Source organism: Perca flavescens, chromosome 14, assembly GCF_004354835.1.
Source record: "Perca flavescens isolate YP-PL-M2 chromosome 14, PFLA_1.0, whole genome shotgun sequence".
Taxonomy (NCBI): domain Eukaryota; kingdom Metazoa; phylum Chordata; class Actinopteri; order Perciformes; family Percidae; genus Perca; species Perca flavescens.
The window spans coordinates 34,712,771-34,735,423 of record NC_041344.1 but is presented as its reverse complement, the minus strand read 5'-3'; the positions used below and the strand labels follow the sequence as shown (position 1 = coordinate 34,735,423).

The 22,653-nt window shown below is 40.2% G+C and overlaps 3 protein-coding genes across 10 annotated transcripts in view; 1 reads left to right on the top strand and 2 right to left on the bottom strand.

Moving 5' to 3' along the window:
* The window catches only part of smad10a (SMAD family member 10a), a 38,683-nt gene extending 36,320 nt beyond the window's left edge, over positions 1 to 2,363 (bottom strand). For all 4 annotated transcript variants that reach the window (XM_028597451.1, XM_028597453.1, XM_028597452.1 and 1 more), the window contains exon 1: positions 2,033 to 2,363. In XM_028597451.1, the coding sequence (XP_028453252.1) occupies positions 2,033 to 2,036 (4 nt within the window). In that variant the 5' untranslated portion in view covers positions 2,037 to 2,363. The remainder of the gene's footprint in view (positions 1 to 2,032) is intronic.
* Positions 2,364 to 6,441: 4,078 nt separating this feature from the next.
* Positions 6,442 to 11,596, bottom strand: snapin (SNAP associated protein). Its single transcript, XM_028597005.1, has 4 exons — positions 11,135 to 11,596; positions 10,681 to 10,727; positions 10,389 to 10,507; positions 6,442 to 7,957 (listed from the first exon to the last, which is right to left on the bottom strand). Exons 1-4 carry the CDS (start codon positions 11,248 to 11,250, stop codon positions 7,850 to 7,852), a joined length of 390 nt encoding a protein of 129 aa, XP_028452806.1. The 5' UTR covers positions 11,251 to 11,596; the 3' UTR covers positions 6,442 to 7,849.
* Positions 11,057 to 22,054, top strand: chtopa (chromatin target of PRMT1a). 5 transcript variants are annotated; one of them, XM_028596999.1, is made up of 6 exons: positions 11,057 to 11,629; positions 14,928 to 15,017; positions 16,074 to 16,224; positions 20,495 to 20,666; positions 20,798 to 20,947; positions 21,093 to 22,054. In XM_028596999.1, the coding sequence occupies exons 2-6, from the start codon at positions 14,953 to 14,955 to the stop codon at positions 21,293 to 21,295; spliced, it is 741 nt and encodes a 246-aa protein (XP_028452800.1). In that variant the 5' UTR covers positions 11,057 to 11,629; positions 14,928 to 14,952; the 3' UTR covers positions 21,296 to 22,054. The 5 variants fall into 5 exon arrangements, with proteins under 5 accessions (XP_028452800.1, XP_028452805.1, XP_028452804.1 ...); XM_028597004.1 differs by lacking the exon at positions 11,057 to 11,629 and having other exon boundaries at positions 14,928 to 15,156; XM_028597003.1 differs by lacking the exon at positions 11,057 to 11,629 and having other exon boundaries at positions 14,928 to 15,323.
* Positions 22,055 to 22,653: the final 599 nt, after the last annotated feature.

Genomic DNA, 22,653 nt, shown 5'->3' with positions numbered 1-22,653 from the left:
ATCTCCGGGACAGAGCTGCGGCCCCGGAGATACCGGCCGAGGATAAGCCTACATCAATAGGATGGCTGCCGGGTGTTGCTTTCAGACTCACCCCACCTACACCTTTTGTCCACAGGACAGTCAGCATTTGTGGGTCAAACGTAACTGTAAAGAAGACCGCTAAATTTCAGCACAACACCAGCTAGCCAGACTCGGACGACTGGGGCAATATGGTGCGTTTCCCCGACGGAACATAACACTTTCTGTTACTGCTGTTACTAATAATGGCTGGCTGCTGGCTAACTGTGGATGTGTCATGTCCCCGGGGCTGTTGTCCGCTCTCATCCCAACTGAAGTCCGTTAGCAGCGGGGAGTGAGGCAGAAAAACCAGGGTGGGATAGCTGGCTAAATTAGCATTAGATTTGTCTTCTGTCTATACAGCTAATGTTCACGCTAGCTGGCGAACTTAATCGTGGGTTAGCCCAGTGCTGTTTAACGTTAACTTTACCTTGATCAAAACAATTATACTTAAAATAACTTCATGAGCGTGTTGAACAATGTTGTAACCTTATAACGTTAACGTTCCCTGCCAAGCATTAGCATCAGCTAACGTCAACTTTTAACAGTTAATTGTCAACGTAGCACATAACGTTAAGCTGGATCAATCAATATAGAAATGTATCAATAAATAAGATCTCTGCTTTATTACTGTGTTGTAAGTGGCATGTAATCAATGACAAAACGATGCTGTGTGGCAGAAAGCAAGCTGTATAACGGTTACTGAGGAGTATTCTTTCTGTAACATTGTGTGAGTTATGATTACTCTTGAACGTATCATCTGGGTTCCCGTGTTTAGACAGGAGTTAGAGGAACCAGAGGGGTCAAAGGTTACATGACGCCACTGACAGGCGACTAAATAAAACGTTCCTTGTCATTAAAATAAAATTTCAGATTTCTCTGAGTTTAAACATTGTTGGAAACATTTAGGATAGTGTAAGAACACAACTCAACAAAATATATAACATAGGTCGTTTTTAGACATTTTAATGCAGAAATGTTATTGTACCTTAAATAGGGACGTTTATGAAAATAGTTGAGTGCTTCAAAACGGTAGAGTACAGTATGTGAATAAATGTACTTAATAACCTTTGGAGATTACAGCCTAACATACATGTAACATACATGCATCTCATTTGAGCATTGCAGCTTTCTGTAAGTTGTTTTAATAGTGATACTGTATCAGTAACAGTAACATTTACAACCAAATATACTGCACACAGAGATCAATTAATGGTAAGTAGGATGTCCTGCAACATGGCTATTTATTAAAGCTTTATATCTCATACAGCTTATAAGAAGCCTATATGCTGACAGTCACAGGTAACTGTTGCTGCATTCACACACACACACACACACACACACACACACACACACACACACACACACACACACACACACACACACACACACACACCTCCCGTCCATGTATCTTACTAAACATAGGCTACTGTTTATAATACTGGCCGAACGTCTAAAACCAATTTGATAGCCTACCTAGAGGGCCCCACAATTCAAATGAAAACTTCCAACAATGAGATCGGTCAAAAGAACCGAGCCTATGTGCGTAATCCACCCTGAGCAGTGCCCAGGCCATTCACTGCAGTTCACTGACATCCCAGACTGGTTAACATGCTTATCGCACATCCCTAACACTTGATCTCAACATGTTCAAGACCCAGCTAATTTCATAAATAAATACATATAAGACATAACTTCTATTTATATGACTCATTTATCTGACTGCCTTAAGTTTAACGAATATAATAAAATAAGGTAGGCTACAGAAAAAGCAGAATAGGCTATACAGTAGGCTACAATGTCGGCCAGTATAAGCGGTAACGTTATCATTGAAAGACTGAGACAGCATTTGAAGCAGGTTACAGTAAGCAACAATTTAGCAAGCTAATGTGACTGACTTGCCCCTCACATTTCGGTTCTCCTGGTTGGCGAGAGCAGGAGAAAGCAAAGATGGAGATCCATAGTTTGTACTTACACATCAGCCAGAGTGAGGAGAAGAAGTTGGACAGAAAGATCGCTGTTGTACTCGGATAGCTGTTCCTATTGTATGTGTTGACTAGAGCTGCTATCTGTGGTAATACTCCTTTGTATTACCTATGTGTTGCTCTGCGTTTACAGGGCGAATGTTTAATACATTCCTGTAACGTAACGAGCTGCTGTTAATTTCTCATACGTTGTACAGCGCTAGCTTGATGTTTCTCGGTTGTTTTATCCTTTTATCAGCCCTACTGTCTCCTCGTGCATCCTGTCTGTTCCCCTCGCGCACGCCACAATAACAATAGAGGAGAGACGTCGTGCGCGTCAGTGTCTCGACATGCTGCAGCCAATGGGCGGCCAGGTCTCATAGGGACTACTGCTTTTGACCAATTACGTAGCAGTTCTCACAGCAGGGCCGCGAGCCAGGGTCTGTCTGGTTCGTCAGATTGACAGGTCCGCGAGACTGTTTTTTTAAGGTGGCGCCGCTGAGATTACCTCCCCCACACACACACACACACACACACACACACACACACACACACACACACACACGGACTGCAACTGTTATTTGAGCAACACTCCACTCTGTAATGGTCAGAGTTAACATGCTTAAGAAAACTATGTCTTCTTCAGTGTTTTCCCCACTAGTAGGCCTACACAGTTTCTCAACCTTTTCTTGGCTGTGTCGCCTCATCCTCAATTCAAGTGTTAAGGAAAGAAATGCATTAGTTCAGTGCATAACCTTATCATCATTTTACTATTTTATGTTCAAAAATCAAAAGCCTAAATATATTTGACAAATCTCCCAAATGATGTCAAATGACGCCATGTGGTGTCCCAGTCCACCAGACTGTGAAAATGGCGATGATTCCATTCCTCTACTGCAACTGTCGGTAAATATTTCCCTTGACTAACATGTTGGACCAGGATATTTTAAAGACTAATGGTTTTCCATGAAATGTGGATATCCATGGTATTCAAAGAAAATGTACAGGTCCATTATTTGATATGCTTCAAATTAATGCTAAGCTAGAGTTACCTAAAATCTTTCAGTCAGTTCACAGCAGGCCATCTGAACTTGTCTACAGGGAGAGCCTATAATTCAATATGTACAGAGAATTTACTTTACAAAAATATATAAATAGGTAATTAAGTATTTACTTGGGTTTAAATAAAGCCGTTCATTTAAAACACCCATATATGCTCATTTTCAGGTTCATAATTGTATTTAGAGGTTGTACCAGAATAGGTTTACATGGTTTAATAAAATAAAAAACACCATATTTTTGTTGTACTGCACATTGCTGCAACTCCTCTTTTCCCCCTGTGTGTTGAGCTCTCTGTTTTAGCTACAGAGTGAGACATCTCAGTTCTGCTCCATCTTTGTTGGGAGTCGCACATGCGCAGTACCTAGGTAAGGACTACTAGCCAGTCAGGAGCAGAGTATGAGGGCGTGCCCTGACAGTACCTAGGTAAGGACTACTAGCCAGTCAGAAGCAGAGTATGAGGGCGTGTCCTGACAGTAGCTAGGTAAGGACTACTAGCCAGTCAGAAGCAGAGTATGAGGGTGTGCTACGCTAGCAGCTAGGCGAGCATTATAATGTGTGTTCCAAAGTGACCACGTTGGTCTCTGAAGTAAAGGCTGGACTACAATAGAGCTGTTTGGAGCAGTTGGTGAACAGTGTTTTCTGTTGGAGATGGTAAGTCCCTTTGGGGGGGACTTTGGGCTTTTTCACTTTGTAAACCTATACCATGAACAAAAAGATATATATATATATATATATATATAAGGCCAGTTACACACTGGCTGCATGGTGTGAGCGTGTCAGCTGCGTGAGCGTGTCCGTGTATATTTCAGCTCCCATGTTAACCGGTTAGAGCTTACACACTGCCCGCGGGACACGCACGTCTCAGGCGCGGCTTGAAAACACGTGCCTGCTAGAAATGGAACAGACGCATATTTTTCCCGCGGCGTGTTGGAAGAGTTTCCAGGAAAAATAGAATAGGAAAAGATGTTTATATGTCATTTAGACACAAATACATATTAATAAATGACATGTTGATGTTTGAAAGTCTCTAGGTTTTGATATAAATGTAATTTAAAAAAAATTTGATTTTCCAATATGTCACCTGTCAATCCAGAAGGAAATATTCTGTAGCCTATTTTGCCGTCAATACTGCCGACGTTGTCTTTGCTGTAATCAGATCAGTATATATTTATGTTTAACACAGTATTTCATTTTATCAATGGGAAACATCCATGTGTCCAGACAAGGCTAGCAGCAGCAGCACCACGTCGGACACCTTTCTGGTCTGTAAAGACAGAAAACGCCACGCAACAGAACGCCACACTCATGCCACGCAGGCAGTGTGTAACTGGCTTAATACGATAAAGGAAAGGGAAGAAGACAAAAAAAAAATGAACACTTTAAAGTGATGGTTCGGAGTAATTTCACCCTAGGGTCCTTTGCACCTTGACCTTGAGCCAAACACCCCCCCAGAAGCTTTTTTCACCTGGGTCAAACATTGGGAGAGTTAGCGTTATCAGCTGAATAGCTTAGTGCAGGGGCTAATGGATTCAAGAGTGTATCTTGTACATGACCCCACTAATAATGCACGAAATGATACCAAACTTCTACACTAGTACAAATAGGTTATGTACTCATAAAACGATGGATTGGAAAATTTGTAAGTACACCAGGAGTTTATTTTAAATAACACTTGCCTGCTGGCTTCTGCTCTCTGCTGCCCAAAATTACTTAAATTCATAGGTATAGGTATGGTCTGCAACCATAAAATTAAGCGTTACTGGCCAGACTGCTATAAAATTTGCTAAGCACATTCATGCTCCCTTTCTGTTTGAATGTTCCTATGGCCTTTCCTCTAGTGCTACCATCTGGAAAGCATTGATTGTAAGGTGCTGAACAAGTAAATCATCAGTATGTTTTAAATTCTGTCTAACACCTTCATGTTGGGGTGCAATAAATATTACAGCCTTTGCCTTGATCAGCGTGTTGACGAATGATTATATAAGAAACAGTTATGCAGCTCAAAAACTTGAGAAAACGACATTGTTTAGAAACAACAGTGCATATCATACATAAACTGCAAAGCGACCCGGTTTAACCAGATCAACTTAAACCTGCCGCAAATCCGGTTTATCCAAGGTTTAAAGGGTTTAACTTAAACCTGCTGAAGATGTGGTTTAACTGAGGTTTAACCATTGATGTGTAATAATTACTGGATATCGGATTCCAAAATGGTGCCTATTTGGTTCAATGGAGTCGCTGACCTGGTGCATTCACCAAAAAAGTTTCTAAGCTTCGGGGATGCGGCCCATGCGCAGTAGTGTTCCTCCCGCTGGCCCCACTAGCGAGTTTTTGCTTAGCCTGTAGACATTGCAGTGATGTCATGTTTTTTTAATTGCTTTTCTTAGCTTGAAGAAAGTTTTACAAGTATAAAGTCCATAGATTAAAAATTCCAACCTTGTTTGCAGTTTGAGGTGTCCTGGCATGAGTTTTACAGACATCTCTTCTACAATGGTGACCTAGGGAAAAAAATTTTGAAATCTTACAGCAAATGGCCACTGGAAGAATTGGCTGCAAGGCTGAGCACACTTCCTTGGGGCCCGGGTTTAACTTAAACCTGCCAAATATCTAGTTTAACCAAGGTTTAACTTAAAACCTGCTACAGATACTTTAACATAGCCACAAAAGCAGAGGCTATATTGTTGCCATTGGTGATCATATATCTGAGTGGATCACCATGACGTGTAGTTGCCCAAGCTCTGATTCTATCGATTCCAAATATTTAATCTGCACATGCTCCCTCTAGGTCAAATCATACATGACATTAACATTGGTTATCACAGCTATGCAGACTACCGTCAGATTTACTTAGCTCTCTCACCAAATGACTATGGTCCCTAGACTCACTCTATTAATGCTTTAGCAAGTAAATAGCTTGATGCAATTACATTTAATTTAATTAAAGAGACAGAAATCATTGTATTTGGCAACAAGGAGGAAAGAATGAAAACTATTGCTCAGCTTAATTTCAGGACTATAAAGATGAAAAGCCAAGTTAGTTACAGTTTAATTAGACTCAGATCTGAGCTTCAGCAGCCACATTAGGGCAATAACTAAATCAGCATTTTATCATATCAAACACAAGAATTATCACTCACTGTATAGCCACACCCAAAATTGCTTTATGTCCAGTAGGCCATAATACATGTCTGTTCCCTTAGATCATTAGGTAGCAGTCTACTGGTAGAACCTCAATTAGCTAGAATGCTACACTGGTCATTGGGTCATAACCTTAACCATTTCCAATTCTAAATTAAAACACTGTTCTCCTGACTGGTTTCTTATTTCCTTTGTTGCATTTGGAGCAACTTGCAACTTATAAATCTATACAATTTGTATTTTATTTCATTTTATCAAGAAAAAAGTTCAGAATCTGATTTAACAATATTTTACTGTTTTAAAAAAACACTAATTCTTTTCTTTGCCTATTTAAAGTGCTTTAAATGTATACACCTCATTTTATTGTCTAACATTTCACACTTTCACAAGTGTCAAACTTATAGAACTGTGTAATTACAATTGAATGTGTCACTTATTCCTATATTCTGATGGCAAAAACAGGCTTACTGATTATCTGACAAACAAACCGACCAGTTGTTAAATAACGCACAGAAGTCAAGAAGTCACAGAAACAAGTTATCGTATATGTATTGTCAGACCAGTTCCCACTTTAGTTTTAGTGTAAGCTAATACTGTACTGTATGACAGAATAGTGATACTGCAGTAGATTGAAAGGAAACACAGGGGCAAATGTGCTACAAAAAGATTTACACTTGATTGAAATATTTATAACATTACTTAATAATACTATCACAAGTGCAAGCAGACATGTTCTGTCAAGGTAAGGTTTTCAGATTGGAAAAAACTTTGAAACGGTTTCTCAGAGATTCACAGGCGGGACTAAATTCATCATCAATGTTGCATTGGGTCATCAAATCAAGGCTGAGAATCTCAATAATTCTAAACACATCACTCATGATGTATTTGCATTTACATGTGTTGACTAATTGTCAATGTGGAATGGGAACAAGAGTGAAAACATTGCAGATCCCAATAGGCAGCAACGCCAATTAAATAACAATCCCATTGCCCCAGTGCATGTTGGTTGGCCATCAGACCTGCCTACGCCTATGCACTCATGTATGTAGCTATCTTAATACATACATGAGTGTGCCATTGTTGTGGTGTTCATTTTGACACCGCAATCAGGTGTTCTAAACCCCTGCCAGTGCCAGTTGAGTTTAACCCGTTTTAAGTCGGACGCTAGCCTTTACCTTTCAATTCATAGAGAGCTATTCAAATCACATTTGTGAACAGCCATCTCCCACAGCCAGAGAGTAGTAGGCAAGATAACGGACTGAGCAAAACAAGGATCTGTTATTTTGGTCCACAAGATGGCTCAGGCTAAATGGGTTCATCTATCCTGCATGGTGACATTACAGTCTTTTTTTTTTTTTTAAACATTTTGCTCATGCGTACAAGTATTTTTCTTATTTGTAGAATCAATGTATGATCTGGTGGTACTGTAGAGCCGATTCTGTTGCATTTTGCCATTTTGCAGCTGCCTAACAGTAAACAGATAGCAGCCAGGATTTTAATTATGACAATATCAGATAAAGCAGTGCAGGACATCAGCATGTCATTAGACAAACAGCTAACTAGACTTGGGGTCCAGTATTGATGTGTCCCTCCTGGTCAGGACAGTTGACTGAGCAGGAGGAGGTGGCTCAGGGTTTACTGGGGGAGCGGGAGGTGAACACTCCTGAAGCCTCCAGCATGGTCTTTCTTCGTGCTGTCTCTTTGGCCACATTGTGGTTGAGTCGCCTCAGACGTTCCTGGGGATAAAATATTTAGGTCATGAGGTTATTTTGTATATTGTGTTACGGTTTGTGTGCCTTTTTTCCATTTTTAAACTTGGTTGTTAATTGCAGGGATGATACTCGTAGTTACAGCAGTAGTCCCCACACCGTCCCCACATTGAAAAGTAAGCTTAAAACTCTCCTCTTTGATAAAGCTTATAGTTAGGGCTGGCCCAGGTTTGCCTTGGACCAGGTCTCAGTTATTCTGCTATAGTTTTAGACTGCCGGGGGACTTCATATTACACACTAAGCTCCTCTCTCTCTCTCCCCCCCATCTGTATGCATTCATGTCCCTTTAATGCAGGTTACTAACCTAGCTCCGGGGAGCTTATTCCCCGCAGTCCTTATGCTTTCTCACCTCACAGATTTGGTGGTTCAGTTGGTTCGTTTTTGGCAACTGCTGCTGTGGTCCTGCTCGACGCCCACCCATCCCGCCCTGCACTGGCAGCTGCTGTTGTGGTCCTGCTCGAAGCCCTGCACTGCTACAACTACTATTATTTCTAGTCAGTTTGATTATCTTTATTGTTGCTATAAAGTGCCACAGCGCATCGTACCAACTGCTATAATTGTTATGAATCATATCATGTATATCTGTATGAATGTCTCTGTGTCCCAGATGGCCGTCCACCAAGAGCCTGGGTCTGTCCCAGGTTTCTCCCTAAAAGGAAGTTTTTCCTCGCCACTGTTGCACTAAATGCTTGCTCGGGGGAAATTGTTGGTTCTTTGTTAATTATAGTGTGGTCTAGAACTACTCCATCTGTAAAGTGTCCTGAGATAACTCCTGTTGTGATTTGACACTATAAAATAAATTGAATTGAAACTGAATTGGTAATAGTCTATATCGATGAGGTTTCACTTCCAGGATTGTTCCAGTCTCGCCAGAAATTCCACCAGACGTCCATCTTTTCAGGCCGGATGTCCCTTTCTTTGTGTTGGCGTTCTAAACGGTGGATTTGTGAGGACTATGGTTAACTGCTCCTCCGATCTCTGCAGGGTAAATCCAGACAGGTAGCTAGACTATCTGTCCAATCAGAGTTTTCTGTTGCACGACTAAAACTACTTTTTAACGTACACATGTTCCACCAAAACAAGTTCCTTCCTGAGACTACTTAGCAGAGGTACCGTCATTGTATCTGGGTCTTAGCGCCACCCAGACAATTGTGATTGGTTTCAAAAAATAAAATAAAAAAGCCAATAAACCAGAGCACGTTTTTCTCCCATCCCCAAATGCTGTGTGTACAATACAGACCCTCCTCCGCAGCGCTGTGGAGGAAGGTCTGGCAATGCAAGACAATATTATTAATAATAGCAAAAGTTGTTATAGGAGTAGCAGTATGCAGCAATTGTAGTACTACTATCTTATGCCGCGTTCTATTTACCTCTGAACTCGGTTTTAACGAGGTCAAAGTCGGAAACACGCCCCCTGACCTCGGATTTACAAGCTCGGAACTCGGGACAACCTCCCAGTAGCCCGAGTTCAAAATCCAACATGGCTGCCCCCTGTATCAACAGTTGTGAAAGCTGCAGTAACATAAAGTTATTAGCACCTCTGTCTCATTTGTGTCACTAAATCAGTTGTTCACACAGGAATGTCCAACTTCTATCTGTGGACATGTTGTTACGCTGTTTGCATGCACAAAAAACGCCGTAATGCGTTGTTATCAACTGGTTGCTAACAATAGCTAACTGGGCTAGAGCTAATGAAAACAATGAAAAACCCGAACGTTGAACAGAACACATTCAACTCGGGTTCAATTCAATTTTACTTACAGTATCAAATCATAACAAGAGTTATCTCAAGACTCTTTACAGATAGAGTAGGTCAAGACCATACTCTATAATATACAAAGACCTAACTATTCCTGTAATTCCCCCAAGAACAAGCATTAGTAATAATAGTTATAGTAATAGTAGTAAAGTTAGCAGTGATAGCAGTAACACTAGCTGTATAGAATATTTAAAGCTGTATTATTAACCATGAAACAGGTCAAGCGGACATTAGGAATGATGTTTGTGTTCAACTGATGAATGTAAATCCAATATCCTTCCCCTTTTAGCTCTGGTTTGGTTTCTACCAGCTCCTGAGAAAAAACATTTGGCTCTTCAGCTACTAAATGTTCCACTATGTTCACCAGCTAGTCTTTAACTGTGTCTGTCTGCTGCTGAGCAGGTAGTGTACAGTGGCTTTATCAGAGCTGTTTCTCTGAAAACACAGCTGCCTCACCAGAGTGAAGGCCAGAAAACCAAAGCATGTTCAAGTTGCTAAAAGACCTGTAAAGCTGAGTAAACTGCAGAGTTTGTGATAATTCTCTGTGGGTATGTCATTATTAGCGATAACTTTCACATTATTGTTGAACATATTGATTAGTGCCACTTTGACAAGTTCCACAGCAAAAGATGAACTGACCTGAGCATTCTGCAGTATGTTGTTTACTAGCACTACTCTTCGCCTTGCATTCAGCAGCTTCTTTACATAAGGGTCCAGGTCTAGAGCCACCTTCTGATGTTCATTTATCCGGCATAATTCTGCGAATAATGCACATTAAAGACACACAAGACCACACCAATGGTTAGTGAACACAAGTTATTTAATGTGCTTTTGTTATGTTTTATATAGTATAGGCATGTTAATTAAGAATTCACAAAACACCTAAGCCAGGGATTTAACAGACAAATACAATATACATAAAATGAATTACCTGTGGCCAGATTGTCTATATGTTCTCTTAATTCTACTTGGCTTTCTCTGCAAAGAAAAAAAGAATCCCATTAATCAAGAGGAAGGACAGATGATACAAACCGCGATGTAGGTCGGAGTGCAGTTGTGAGCAGGTTGATTCATCATATTAGCACAAACATGTATCAAGTGCCAAAGATAACCCACATCAAAAACAAGACGAACACATTATGTGATATTATCAGTGCTCAAACAATAAAGGCTTGTGCAACCGTGTGTGCAAAGTTGACTAATATGTATAAAAAAGAATTAAATTGGGAATTATAAAATAATAAACACCACCGGGTCGACATTTTCTGGAAAGTCACGAGACAGTTAACGTTAAAGGATTACCAAGCGGTTATAACGCGGATGACAGCAGGGTGTGTGATGTAGGCGACGATTAAATAACAGATTCGATAAGGAACCGCATTTACCTGACTGAGTGTACATGCAAGTCGAGCTGCTGAATAGCTGGTCTCAGAAGGTCGAGCAACCCCTCGGCTAAAGCATCTTTGCCTGAGGAAGTTGCTACTAAAGCCGCTGCCGCCATTTTAGTAAAGCACCTACCTCAACCTCAACACGGCCAGAGAGGAAGCTACGTCCTCGTGACGTTGGCGTTGGACTCATGAGAACCTCTCCATTTTCTTACCGTGAACGGCCAGTTTAGCTAGCAGCACCATTTTAGGGAGACGCAGCAAAACCTTGTCTCCAGCATTTTATAGTTATTCTGAGAAATACCCGAAACCAACTAGTTTGCTCATTTGTTACAGCGCTTAGTAAGGAAAATAGCATATTACAGATTATATTTAAACAAAAGAATACAAGGACACCCACACGGCCTCACCGGTACCAGCTAACGTTAGCTAACTACTAGCTAAAGCTAACCCGAGCTGACTGAAAGGCTTTTCTCGAGCGACGCAACATTCACTGTAAGTAAAAAATGCTGTAAATTATTATTTTAGACACCTGAAATGTAATTAAGCTACTTAAATGTTTAAACGCAAATAACTGCATTTAGAGTTGAGAAATTGGGCTGCTAATGTAGGACCTATTTAGCTAAAGTCTACGTCCGCCAAGCTAACTTATTTTTGTCAAGCCAATTTATTGGGATCACGAATAAGGACATGGGAACTACGTATTCATGACTCCAAACTATTTTACCAGAACTGAGTAACGTTAACGTTACTCATGAGTAACGTTAACGTTACTTATGAGTAACGTTACTGCTTCATCTGGCAGACGATATACACACACAAAGGGGAACAGGAGCTTGTTAGGTTGGATTCAAAAATTCATGTTCCCGTCACTTGATGGCACATAAGAATCTTGTGCTGCATATGTTTGTCTTTCCGTGATACATGGGCAGCTGTTCGGAACACTTCATCTGACCTCCCCAGTGGCCTTACGAATGATTATTGCACAGAGGCCACCATCTTGTGATAGGTTCACATTACTTATTTGGTAATAATTTTGGTTGATTGAATTGGTTTATGTAGCTAATGTCGGATTAAAAGATATCAAGTGGCGATTAAGACTGTCCGATTTAAAAACTGGAAGGGAGTTTTTACGGATTTTGTAAGCCTTCCTAAACTGAGTGCGACAACCAAACTGGCATTGAGGCTGTAAATATATATGTATACTGGCTACTCCAAAAGGGTATTCAAATTCCTGAATAGGATGTAGTGTTTAAATCACTAGCATAGAGAAATAACCAAACTATTTAGTATTGTATTTGTAAGACTACTTAAAATTGTTAAATAATTATTTTTAACCAGCAATTGTGCTTACAGCATAGTCAGATTTTTTATTATATCTGAATCCTATAGAATCTCCAGTAATGTAAGTTTTTTTGCTTCAAACATTTGCTATCTCATCTAAAGATAAAAAATAACTAAACCTTAAAGATCTGAATCAGCATTTGTGTCTAAGGCAAAACGGCTTTGAGTGTCAAGCTACTTGAAAATTAGATAAGCAGCAGTACATGTGTAATGTTGATTAAATGTATCTGACACGTTCAAATTAATCACATGTGGCCTAATTATTAATAATGTGTGGTTTAAAAACAATCTTTGACGTTGTTCCTGACAGTATTAAGCGAGAACGCTGCAGTCAGCAGCGGCAAAACAAGCTACAATTTAACTACAAGTTAATAGGACAATTGTCCAGCTTGTATTTACCTTCACAAAAGTGCTTGTTTTGCCGCTGACGGACTCAGATTAATATTCTACGTGTCTGACAACATTATGGAAAGAATTTCTAAGGAGGTCGACCTTTCTGTTAAAGAGTAAGATCTTTTTTTTAAACTAAACATCTGTGAAATTGAAATTCACTTAACCTACCAGACTTTATGTAAATAACAGTAATTTTAGCATTGTAAAATACACTTCATTCAAAGTCAACAGACACAAAATAAAACTATGAAAAGCCGTTTGGGGTCATCTTTCCACTTTTCCAACCATCACAACTCTAGATTTGGTTGAAATAAACCCATAGTTTACTGATTTACATGTTGAAATATGTTGGCTCTATACACGCTAAAAGTATTGCTTTTTTAAATGGAGTCTGGTGGGTTTAGCGCTAGCGACCTCAGAGCGGTTTCTGGTTAAACAGAAAGGTCTTAGAGAAGTTTTAAAGGTCCATCTCTGTACGGATCCTTTCCATAATGTTGTCAGACACTTAGAATATTAATCTCAGTCTGTCGGTGGCAAAACAAGCACTTTTGTGAAGGTAAATACAGGCTTGACAATTGTCCTATTAGCTTTGTAGCTTGTTTCTCACTTAATACTGGACCAATGTCAAAGATTGTTGTTCCCATTAGTTACTTAGACACAAAAACATAGGAAAATAGGTTCCATGTTGGAAAAAAAAATGGTAGTTACCCTTTAAGTTGTTACATTTAAAATAATTTTATTTAAAGGTCCCATGGCATGAACATTTAACTTTATGAGGATTTTTAACATTAATATGCATTCCCCCAGCCTGCCTATGGTCCCCCCGGTGGCTAGAAATGGCGATAGGTGTAAACCGAGCCCTGGGTATCCTGCTCTGCCTTTTAGAAAATGAAAGCTCAGATGAGCTGTTTTGGAATCTGCTTGTTATGAGGTCATAACAAGCAAGGTTACCTCCCCTTTCTCTGCTTTGCCCACCCAGAGAATTTGGCCCACCCATGAGAGAGAGACATCATGGCTTTCAAACGAGAAAAGTGGCAGTTGGTCAAGGCCACGCCACCCCCCCCCTCTCCTCCTCAATAGCTACAGACACAGAAATGGCACATCCTAAGGAAAGCTCATTGTGGGACTGGCTCTAGTGGCTGTAGTTCTGCACCAAAGCTGAATTTCGGGAAAGAGACTTCAGATACAGTATTAGGGGACCACTAAGGTCTATATAAAAGAGACTTCAGATACAGTATTAGGGGACCACTAAGGTCTATATAAAAGAGACTTCAGATACAGTATTAGGGGACCACTAAGGTCTATATAAAAGAGACTTCAGATACAGTATTAAGGGACCACTAAGGTCTATATAAAAGAGACTTCAGATACAGTATTAGGGGACCACTAAGGTCTATATAAAAGATTCAGATACAGTATTAGGGGACCACTAAGGTCTATATAAAAGAGACTTCAGATACAGTATTAGGGGACCACTAAGGCCTATATAAAAGAGACTTCAGATACAGTATTAGGGGACCACTAAGGTCTATATAAAAGAGACTTCAGATACAGTATTAGGGGACCACTAAGGTCTATATAAAAGCATCCAAAGAGCACCATGTCATGGGACCTTTAAGGTTAGCCAGGAGACTCTTGAAATGTACATGATACAATCAGCCTGTCATTTCTTAAGAGACAACTTATCTCTTTTGGTCTTGTTAAACTACAAAGCCATGCAGTCCACAGTGTTTCAGAGTGATGTTACTTCCCTTACAAATCTTTGACTGAGTCCAAACGCTTGCTCGCAGGCGGAAGGGAGGTCACCAACTGCTGAAATTAAGAAAAGTCTGCCATAACCAAAAATGGAACAAGCTATCAGAACCCTGTTAGTGCATTAGTGTTAAGCTCAGAATAAATACAAACCATAAACGTATTTCAGTGTGATACATTTAATGCAATGTAAAGTAAAATGTTCTCGCTGATACCATATGTTATTGCTGTCTAAATTTTGCGTACTTACCTTCTTATGACTGCCAGTTGACCTTGTTTTATTTTCTGTTCTCTCTATTTCCAGGAGCCTTCAAGCGAAGTCCATCAAAATGAGCACAGCCTCCTCCCAAAAAGTTGTCCTGAAAAGTACCACCAAAGTGTCCCTAAATGAGCGGTGAGGCGCCACGCACCCTGTCAGCAGTTAAGACACCCGATGCAAGGGCCAGCCTTGGCTTGTGAAGGTTCTAGTGGTCCCTACGGAAGGCTACAGTTTGGGACTGGACCCGACATGGAGGCTATTCTGACTGTCCCCAGTGTGTGCACTGCTCACTCAACTTTGTTGGTCTTGTCAACATTTCTTGATGCACTTGAAGAGATAAATGTGATTGTAACATGGTGCAGAAGGGGCTGGCCCGGGCCACATATCTTGTGTGAGCAGTGCAAACATATAGACAAGGGGAGAGGGTAGTGGTCATACTGGGTAAGCCTTGGTAAGCCTATGCTGGACCAGACCACTGTCCTACAAATGCCCTGGCACTCATGCTCTCTGTTACTTAAACAGCACAGGATACATCAAGTGTACGCCTATAAAGGGGAGAGTAAGGCTTAAGCTAAACCAGGACGATGGGGCAAACCAGTGGAAGCGAAGCACCTCCTCTATCTTCTTGTTCTGTCATTGTTTCTCCTCAGTGCTCCAATTCTATAAAAGACCAGGTACTCAGTCCTAGCTTGGACGTGACAAAGAGCTCCCCTTCCCTCTCCCATCTTTCCTTCCCTTCTCTCAGTGGTTTACCCACAAGTCACGGTCCATGCTGTAAGTGGCTGGGTGACCTGGCAGTCCTCACGTCCAGGGCCTCTGCTGCTGCAGCATGATGACACCCCAGCCAGTCAGCTGGAGGCCTGTAAGTGGCAAATTGCGCTCTTCTTCTGGCACCTTTTTTCTCTGCTTCTGTCCTTCGGTCTGTCTTTGCACTGTGAGTTTTTTAATCTTAGTTTGCCTTACTTTTTGTGCTTGTTTGAAAACATGCAGAATTCAAGTATAAATCTTTCTGGATTATCATATGGTTGAGTAAGAAAATTAGTGCCAAAAACTGGAACAAAAGTCTTGCATAGCAAGAGCACTTCATCCATAATATGAGAAATTACTTGATGTGGAACCCTGCTTCCTCCTCCTCTGTATATCCCCTGTCCCCTTCTTTTACTTCCCTCTTTTTCCCTCCCACCTCTAAAGCTTCACTAACATGCTGAAGAACAAGCAGCCCACTGCGGTAAGCATTCGAGCCACCATGCAACAGCAGCATTTGGCCAGTGCCCGCAATCGCCGGCTGGCCCAGCAGATGGAAAACCGGCCCTCAGTGCAAGCTGCACTAAGTCACAAGCAGGTGAGGGCAAAGATCAGACAAGCTAAGTGTCAGTGGGCCTTTTTACCATGTAGAGCTATGTTGTAAACTGTAGACTGACCTGCACCAATACTCAAATAATATTTGTATAAGAGTTAATGGAAGAGGGGTGTCTGTAACATATGTGCGACATGTCTTCTCAGTAATGCTAAGATTAATGATTGGAATTTGGTTCAATTTAATTACATAACCTTGAAATTTTAGACCAAATTAATCTGAAGTAAGAGACAGTGTAGAGATGAATTGTAGCTACTTCCACCTGCATGAATCAATATGTTAGATATTTACAATGAATTGTCTTAAATTGAGAGAGGGATTAATCATATCAAATCATTATCACATCCAACTCTTGTTCTGGTTTTTACTAATGGTAGACAGACATGGGTTTTTAAATGGCCGATATTTAGAGAGCTGGGCGGCCAATGGCCAATATATAATATAATTGAGAAACAAAACTGCCGAACTTAAACATTTAGTTAATGCTGTTATTGTCTGCTTAAGTAGATTTGCACTCAATGCACTTCAATAAAAAATGTATTAACTAAATAAATGTCCACAGGTAATCAAAAACTAAACTGTTAAATAAATAAACACAGAAAAATAAAGTGTGCATTTATCAGCAGATAGGATCTCCTTGTTTCTGATGCAGACCCGAAATTTGTAAAACAAATTACGATGTCAATATTTGGATAAAAAGAGTAATACAATAATTATTGTGAAGGATAAGTCAGTGAGCTGACAATTTGGTTGGCTAAAGATGTCTTTTGCAAACTATAATGTACAGCACATATTTTTTACGACACCTAATTATTAGTCAAATATTTGGTACTAGTGTCTCTTAGCTCAGGAACGCCACTGTTGGGTTTTGTCTAAAAGTCATGATGTTGCACTTAGTGCTGGGCGGTAGGGGTGTGCAAATCTCTCATAAGACAATCCAATAAGTATCTAGATACATGGACTTCGATACGGTTCAGGGACAATACATCTTAATATGAAACTATTCAGTTCAGTTCAATGTTGAAACGATTGGGTGCAATACGATGAGGTACAATTCAATCTGATTGATACAGTCAATGTTCGTTTAATGTAAACGCATTCATTTCCCATTTATAAATTAAAATAAGCCAATTCTATAAAAGAAGCACTGTCTACCTTAAAATAAATATACATTTTGTAAAACGGACCAGGGAATAGAAAAGCTAGGACATGCTAATAGTATAACTTCAATTTAATTACTCATAACCAAATGACACACACATCAGCTCCATGTTAAATAACACAAGTTCTTAATCACACAAATGGTAAGGCTTTGTCTCTGTCACACATAAAGACGCCCCCGTCTCTTTCAACAGCATTGCACACACAGCAGCAGCCTCGTTGTACAGCAAAGCTTCAGTCAACCAATTTGTAACGTTAGAACTGGGCCATCGGACAAATCTTGGCCAATTTAGATCGATCCAGGGCTCCGTGTATCGATTTAGTCCTATCTGTGATCAGACAACCGGATACCGAATTGTATCTGTGAATCTTTACTCTCCTACTGGGCGGTGTATCGAGTTATCAAATCAATATTTACATTTAATGACATGGGATGAGACACTTTGTTTATATCGCTGTAGTTTAATGTTGGAGGAGCGTTGTCAGAGATTGGCCTGGTTTTATTTAAAGTAGGTTAGGTAAGTTTTGCAGCTGTATATTTTCAAACCGGGAAGAAACCCCTGTCTTTGCATTTTATTTTGATCAATCTGTTTTAAGGGAGACTGAACTAAGACTCTTAAAATATATATTTACAAAACACCTAAGCTTTCAATTTGTGTGTGTATATATATCTATATCTATATCTATATATATATATATATATATATATATATATATATATATATATATATCTATATCTATATATATATCTATATATATATATATATATATATATATATATATATATATATATATATATATATATATCTCGTCCCACAACCATCCCAAATGACAAATCTGATGGATGCTTCACCTGTCTGTAGAGGAGACGGGGCTATTCAGTAGCTTTTCAAGCCCTGTAAGGTAATTCAGATGGTTGAAGGCTTGCTATCAATACAATTCCTAACAAAAGTTCTTTGCTTTTTCTCACTAAAAGACCAGAATCAATCTAATTAATACAGACCGTAAATGTAGAGCTAAGTGTCAGACAGCCGGATCTAACTGCACATGCTTCCAACTAAATTAACTAGTGATTAACTGTTAGGAACACTCATGCTCTGAGTATAAATGTATTAGGCCAGTTACACACTGGCTGCATGGTGTGAGCGTGTCAGCTGCGTGAGCGTGTCCGTGTATATTTCAGCTCCCATGTTAACCGGTTAGAGCTTACACACTGCCCGCGTGACACGCACGTCTCGAGCCGCGCCTAAAACGCGTGCCTGCTAGAAATGGAACAGAGGCCTATTTTTCACACGACACGCAAGCTTGTTGGAAGTTTCCAGGCAAAATAGAATGGGAAAAGATGTTTATGTCATTTAGACACGAATACATATTAATAAATGACATGTTGATGTTTGAAAGTCTCTAGGTTTTGATATAAATGCAGATATATAAATGTAATTTTTAAAAGAAAAATTTATTTTCGAATATTTCACCTGTGAAATATTCTGTAGCCCATTTTGCCGTCAATACTGCCGACGTTGTCTTTGCTGTAATCAGATCAGTATATATTTATGTTTAACATGGTATTTCATTTTATCAATGGGAAACCTCCATGTGTCCAGACAAGGCTAGCAGCACCACGTCGGACACCTTTCTGGTCTGTAAAGACATAGAAAACGCCACGCAACAGAACGCCACACTCATGCCACGCAGGCCTTACACGTTCTGTCCACTAGAGGGACTTCTAATATTAGCCTGGCCTTGGAGAGGCCCTACGTCATGGTGTATTGCACGCCACTTTGTTTACATTAATTTTCCACCAAGAGCACACAGCACCAAACCCAAATCAACAGAGAACTCTGGAATGAAACATGATCTAACAAGTGTAGTGAAGCAGCTCTGTTGTAAAGGCAAACGGTGCCAAGTTAGCACAATGACATCATGTTAGAAAACACAGCCGAAACAATTTGTCATAAACTAAGTAACAAGTATTAGGAACGATGCTAACGGCATTGATAACTAAGCCAAACGGTGCTGTCACTACTATTTTAGTGATTTATAAGCACCCTGTTTCTTGCAGATTGTCATGTTACTGAGAATACAGATATTAGAAGGTAATATATGAAGTCAAAGCTAACTTTGACAGCTAACATTAACTTTAGCTTTCTCCATGAAGCTCCCAGCTACGCTCCTATAACTCGCAACGCAGTTAGGAAACAAGAACGAGCTAACTAATGTTAACGTAAGCGCTCTGGCTCAGGGGATGTCAATTTTAAAGTCAACTATTTCTCATCCTTCTTCCAAATTCCAGCCGCAGCCTGTCACTCCCCTGTGCTAACGTTACTCGGTACATAACTGTAGCTCCATAATGTTGTACGTGACTCTGTACATAACATTAGCTTAGACCTCACAACGCCTTGTGTTTAAGTTACTGTTCATAAGACGTGACATGAGTGGCACATGCGGGTAGGCCAAGGCGAGAAGACTGAGATTAGATAACGTTTGCCAACATATTTTATAAAGTCACATTCAAATAGTAATTTATTTTTTTTACTATTTGAATTATATTCGTTCCAGTAGCCCTAAAATGTATACATCTTAGTAGTGGCAGTAAATGGATCCATCCAGCTGAGCAGCTGTTTATTTGCACAAAACCCTGTGTATGACTTTTCCCACAAACTGAGGAAGAGTGTGCGCAGACTTCCCACCAGGCGTGAATGTGGTTTGTTATTGTCATTGACCGGTCTATTGGTGGAGGGGGGCATAAGTATCTATATGCAATCAATGTTTAAGGTCCTTATTACATTATTTATGGCCAACTTTTGTAGTGGGAATGAGGCTTGTGTGTATGTGCCCAGCTCCACAATTGAGATTTATAAAATGGAATCAGACGTACGTGCAACTTTATAAATCTGATGAATAGTGTGCATGCATATTTCTGTCTTTGTGTGACTGTTTTAGTTGTGAATCTATAGAGATGCATCATCACCGTTGTTTTGTTTTTACGCAGGGCCACTGTCGTGTTAACGTGGCCTTGATTGAGTGCCCGTAACCACCACCTTGTTTGTCTGATTTCATTTTGTCCTAATTGCATCCTTGAATAACTTGTCAGAGCCTGAAGCAGCGCCTGGGGAAGAGCAACATCCAGGCCAGGCTGGGCCGGCCTGTCGGGACTCTGATGCGTGGAGTAGCTGGAGGCAGAGGAGGAATGCGAGGGATGACCAGGGGTGGCCTTCGAGGTCGAGCCAGAGGAGGAGTAATGAGGGGAGCTCTGTCCCTGAGAGGTGTGGATCCACAACCTTACACAGTATCTCAACTAAGAATATGGCTCGTATTCCAAGTGCAGGGCTTCACTTTCATGGCTGTAGATTTTCATTTGTCATAGCATTGAGTGCTATTACTTTGTCTTACACAGGGAAGCGAGTGTCTTCTACAGGTGGTCCCATGCGAGGTCGTGGCTCTGCTGGCCGTCTGGCAATGCGTAGAGGAGGCCGCCATCGTGGAGGAGCTCCTGGCAGAGGAGGAGCTCTGTCCCGAGGAGCAGCACGAGGAGGAGTAGCCAGAGGTCAGGGGGTGACAATGTTTTACTTTATCTGATTAAGAGTGGGAAAAGGATTGTACTTTTCATCTAACTGAATTCTCCTAGACATTGAGTTGAATTGTTAACCCTTCTTAGTGGTCACTATTGCTGCGTCTGTGTTGGTGGGCAGGCCGTGGTGGACTGCGTGGCCGTGGTGGTTTTGCTGGTAGAGGTGGTCGTGGCCGCGGGCGGGGCCGAGGTGTTGGCCGACAAGCTGTGACCCGTGAACAACTGGACAACCAGCTGGACGCCTACATGTCAAAGACCAAAGGTCACCTGGATGCTGAGCTGGATGCCTACATGGCCCAGGCAGACCCAGACAATATGGAGTGAAACTGGAGGACTCTGAAGCAGACACATGTAGAGTCACTGCAGAACTGTACAGCTGAACTCACACAGTGTAGTTTTCCACCAGATTGACGGGCTGAGAAATTGAGTTTGTAATTTAGATGAGCGTGGAGACAGTCCAGGACTCTTAGCTTTGGAACAGCGAGACCTCGAGGTTTCACTTGAATGTGCTTCGGCCACTACTCATTCTGCGTCAACCTGCTCCTGCAAACCCTTTTAAATCTGGAAGAACTGTGTGAAGGGACCTTTTAGACATTAACAAACCCTGCTGTCTATAGATGTCTGCTTTTTTTTAAATTTTATTTTAAATGACCTTGTTATTTTTAAATATCCCCTGTTTGTAATGGTCAATGATCCAGATGATGTTTAATCTTTTGTTGAAAACAATTTAAAATAACCTGTTTTCTTTTTTTACTTTTATTTTAAATGTGATTAACCTTGGGGTGCTCAGACCTTTGGCGATTAATTCATTGGCTTATCTTGGAAACGTTAGCAATGCAAACCTTTTCTAAATTATTTGTTAAAAGAATGTAAGCAGATCTTTTAAGCCAAGTATCCATTTGTCATTGTTTTGTATTTAAAATATGTAGTACTTTTGAGTATTTAGTTCCTCTGTATCTTCCACCTGTCAGAACTCTTCAGTTGACTGCTGACATCGTTAACTTCCATTTGAGAGCATTTGTATGACATAATCCAAAGCAAGTTAAAATAGGTTTTAATTAAAATGGAAATGATTTCCCAAAATGTGTCAATTGTATGAATTTTAAATGCCCTTGTGTAAAATGTTGACCAGAGTTGAAATGTTATGTATCGGAGTGAATAATTAAAATGTCCACGCACACAAAAACTTATTAAATCATCATATATCAATATCTTTTTCTTTTTTTTCATGAATCACTTAAACAACTTCTAACCTAATTAAAACCACTAAACATTCACTCATTTTCAGGATTTTAACCCTTTAAATGCCAGTTTATTTATTTGAAGTATTTCATTTTTTGTTACAAAAAAACGAATAAATAATGAATAATATGGAGGTGGGGCTTTGGTGGTGATTAGAGGCTTGGATATGTCAAAGATAAGCAACAAAATTAATTTGATTGCATTAGTATTTTTTATGTAGTTCCAGGTACTCCCTTTGGACACCTTCCAGGACAAAAATGCCTCATTGACTTCCATTATAACCACGTTTTGATCTCACTGCCTTTACAGTATAAAACCATGCATTCTGTAATGTCAGCATTTCATTTTGAGAAAAATGTACAAAAATGCCCGAAGAGGGCATGAGGGTTAAAATCCTGAAAATGTTTGGTGGTTTTGATTAAGTCAGAAGTTGTTTAAGT

Coding starts and splice junctions, on each gene's coding strand:
- snapin (XM_028597005.1), bottom strand. CDS start 11,250: ATGGCGGCAGCGGCTTTAGTAGCAACTTCCTCAGGCAAAGATGCTTTA. Junction 10,728..11,134: donor TTGCATGTACACTCAGTCAG/GTAAATGCGGTT, acceptor TTTTCTTTGCAG/AGAAAGCCAAGTAGAATTAA. Junction 7,958..10,388: donor ACATACTGCAGAATGCTCAG/GTCAGTTCATCT, acceptor TTTTATCCCCAG/GAACGTCTGAGGCGACTCAA.
- chtopa (XM_028596999.1), top strand. CDS start 14,953: ATGAGCACAGCCTCCTCCCAAAAAGTTGTCCTGAAAAGTACCACCAAA. Junction 15,018..16,073: donor AAAGTGTCCCTAAATGAGCG/GTGAGGCGCCAC, acceptor CCACCTCTAAAG/CTTCACTAACATGCTGAAGA. Junction 16,225..20,494: donor CTGCACTAAGTCACAAGCAG/GTGAGGGCAAAG, acceptor ATAACTTGTCAG/AGCCTGAAGCAGCGCCTGGG.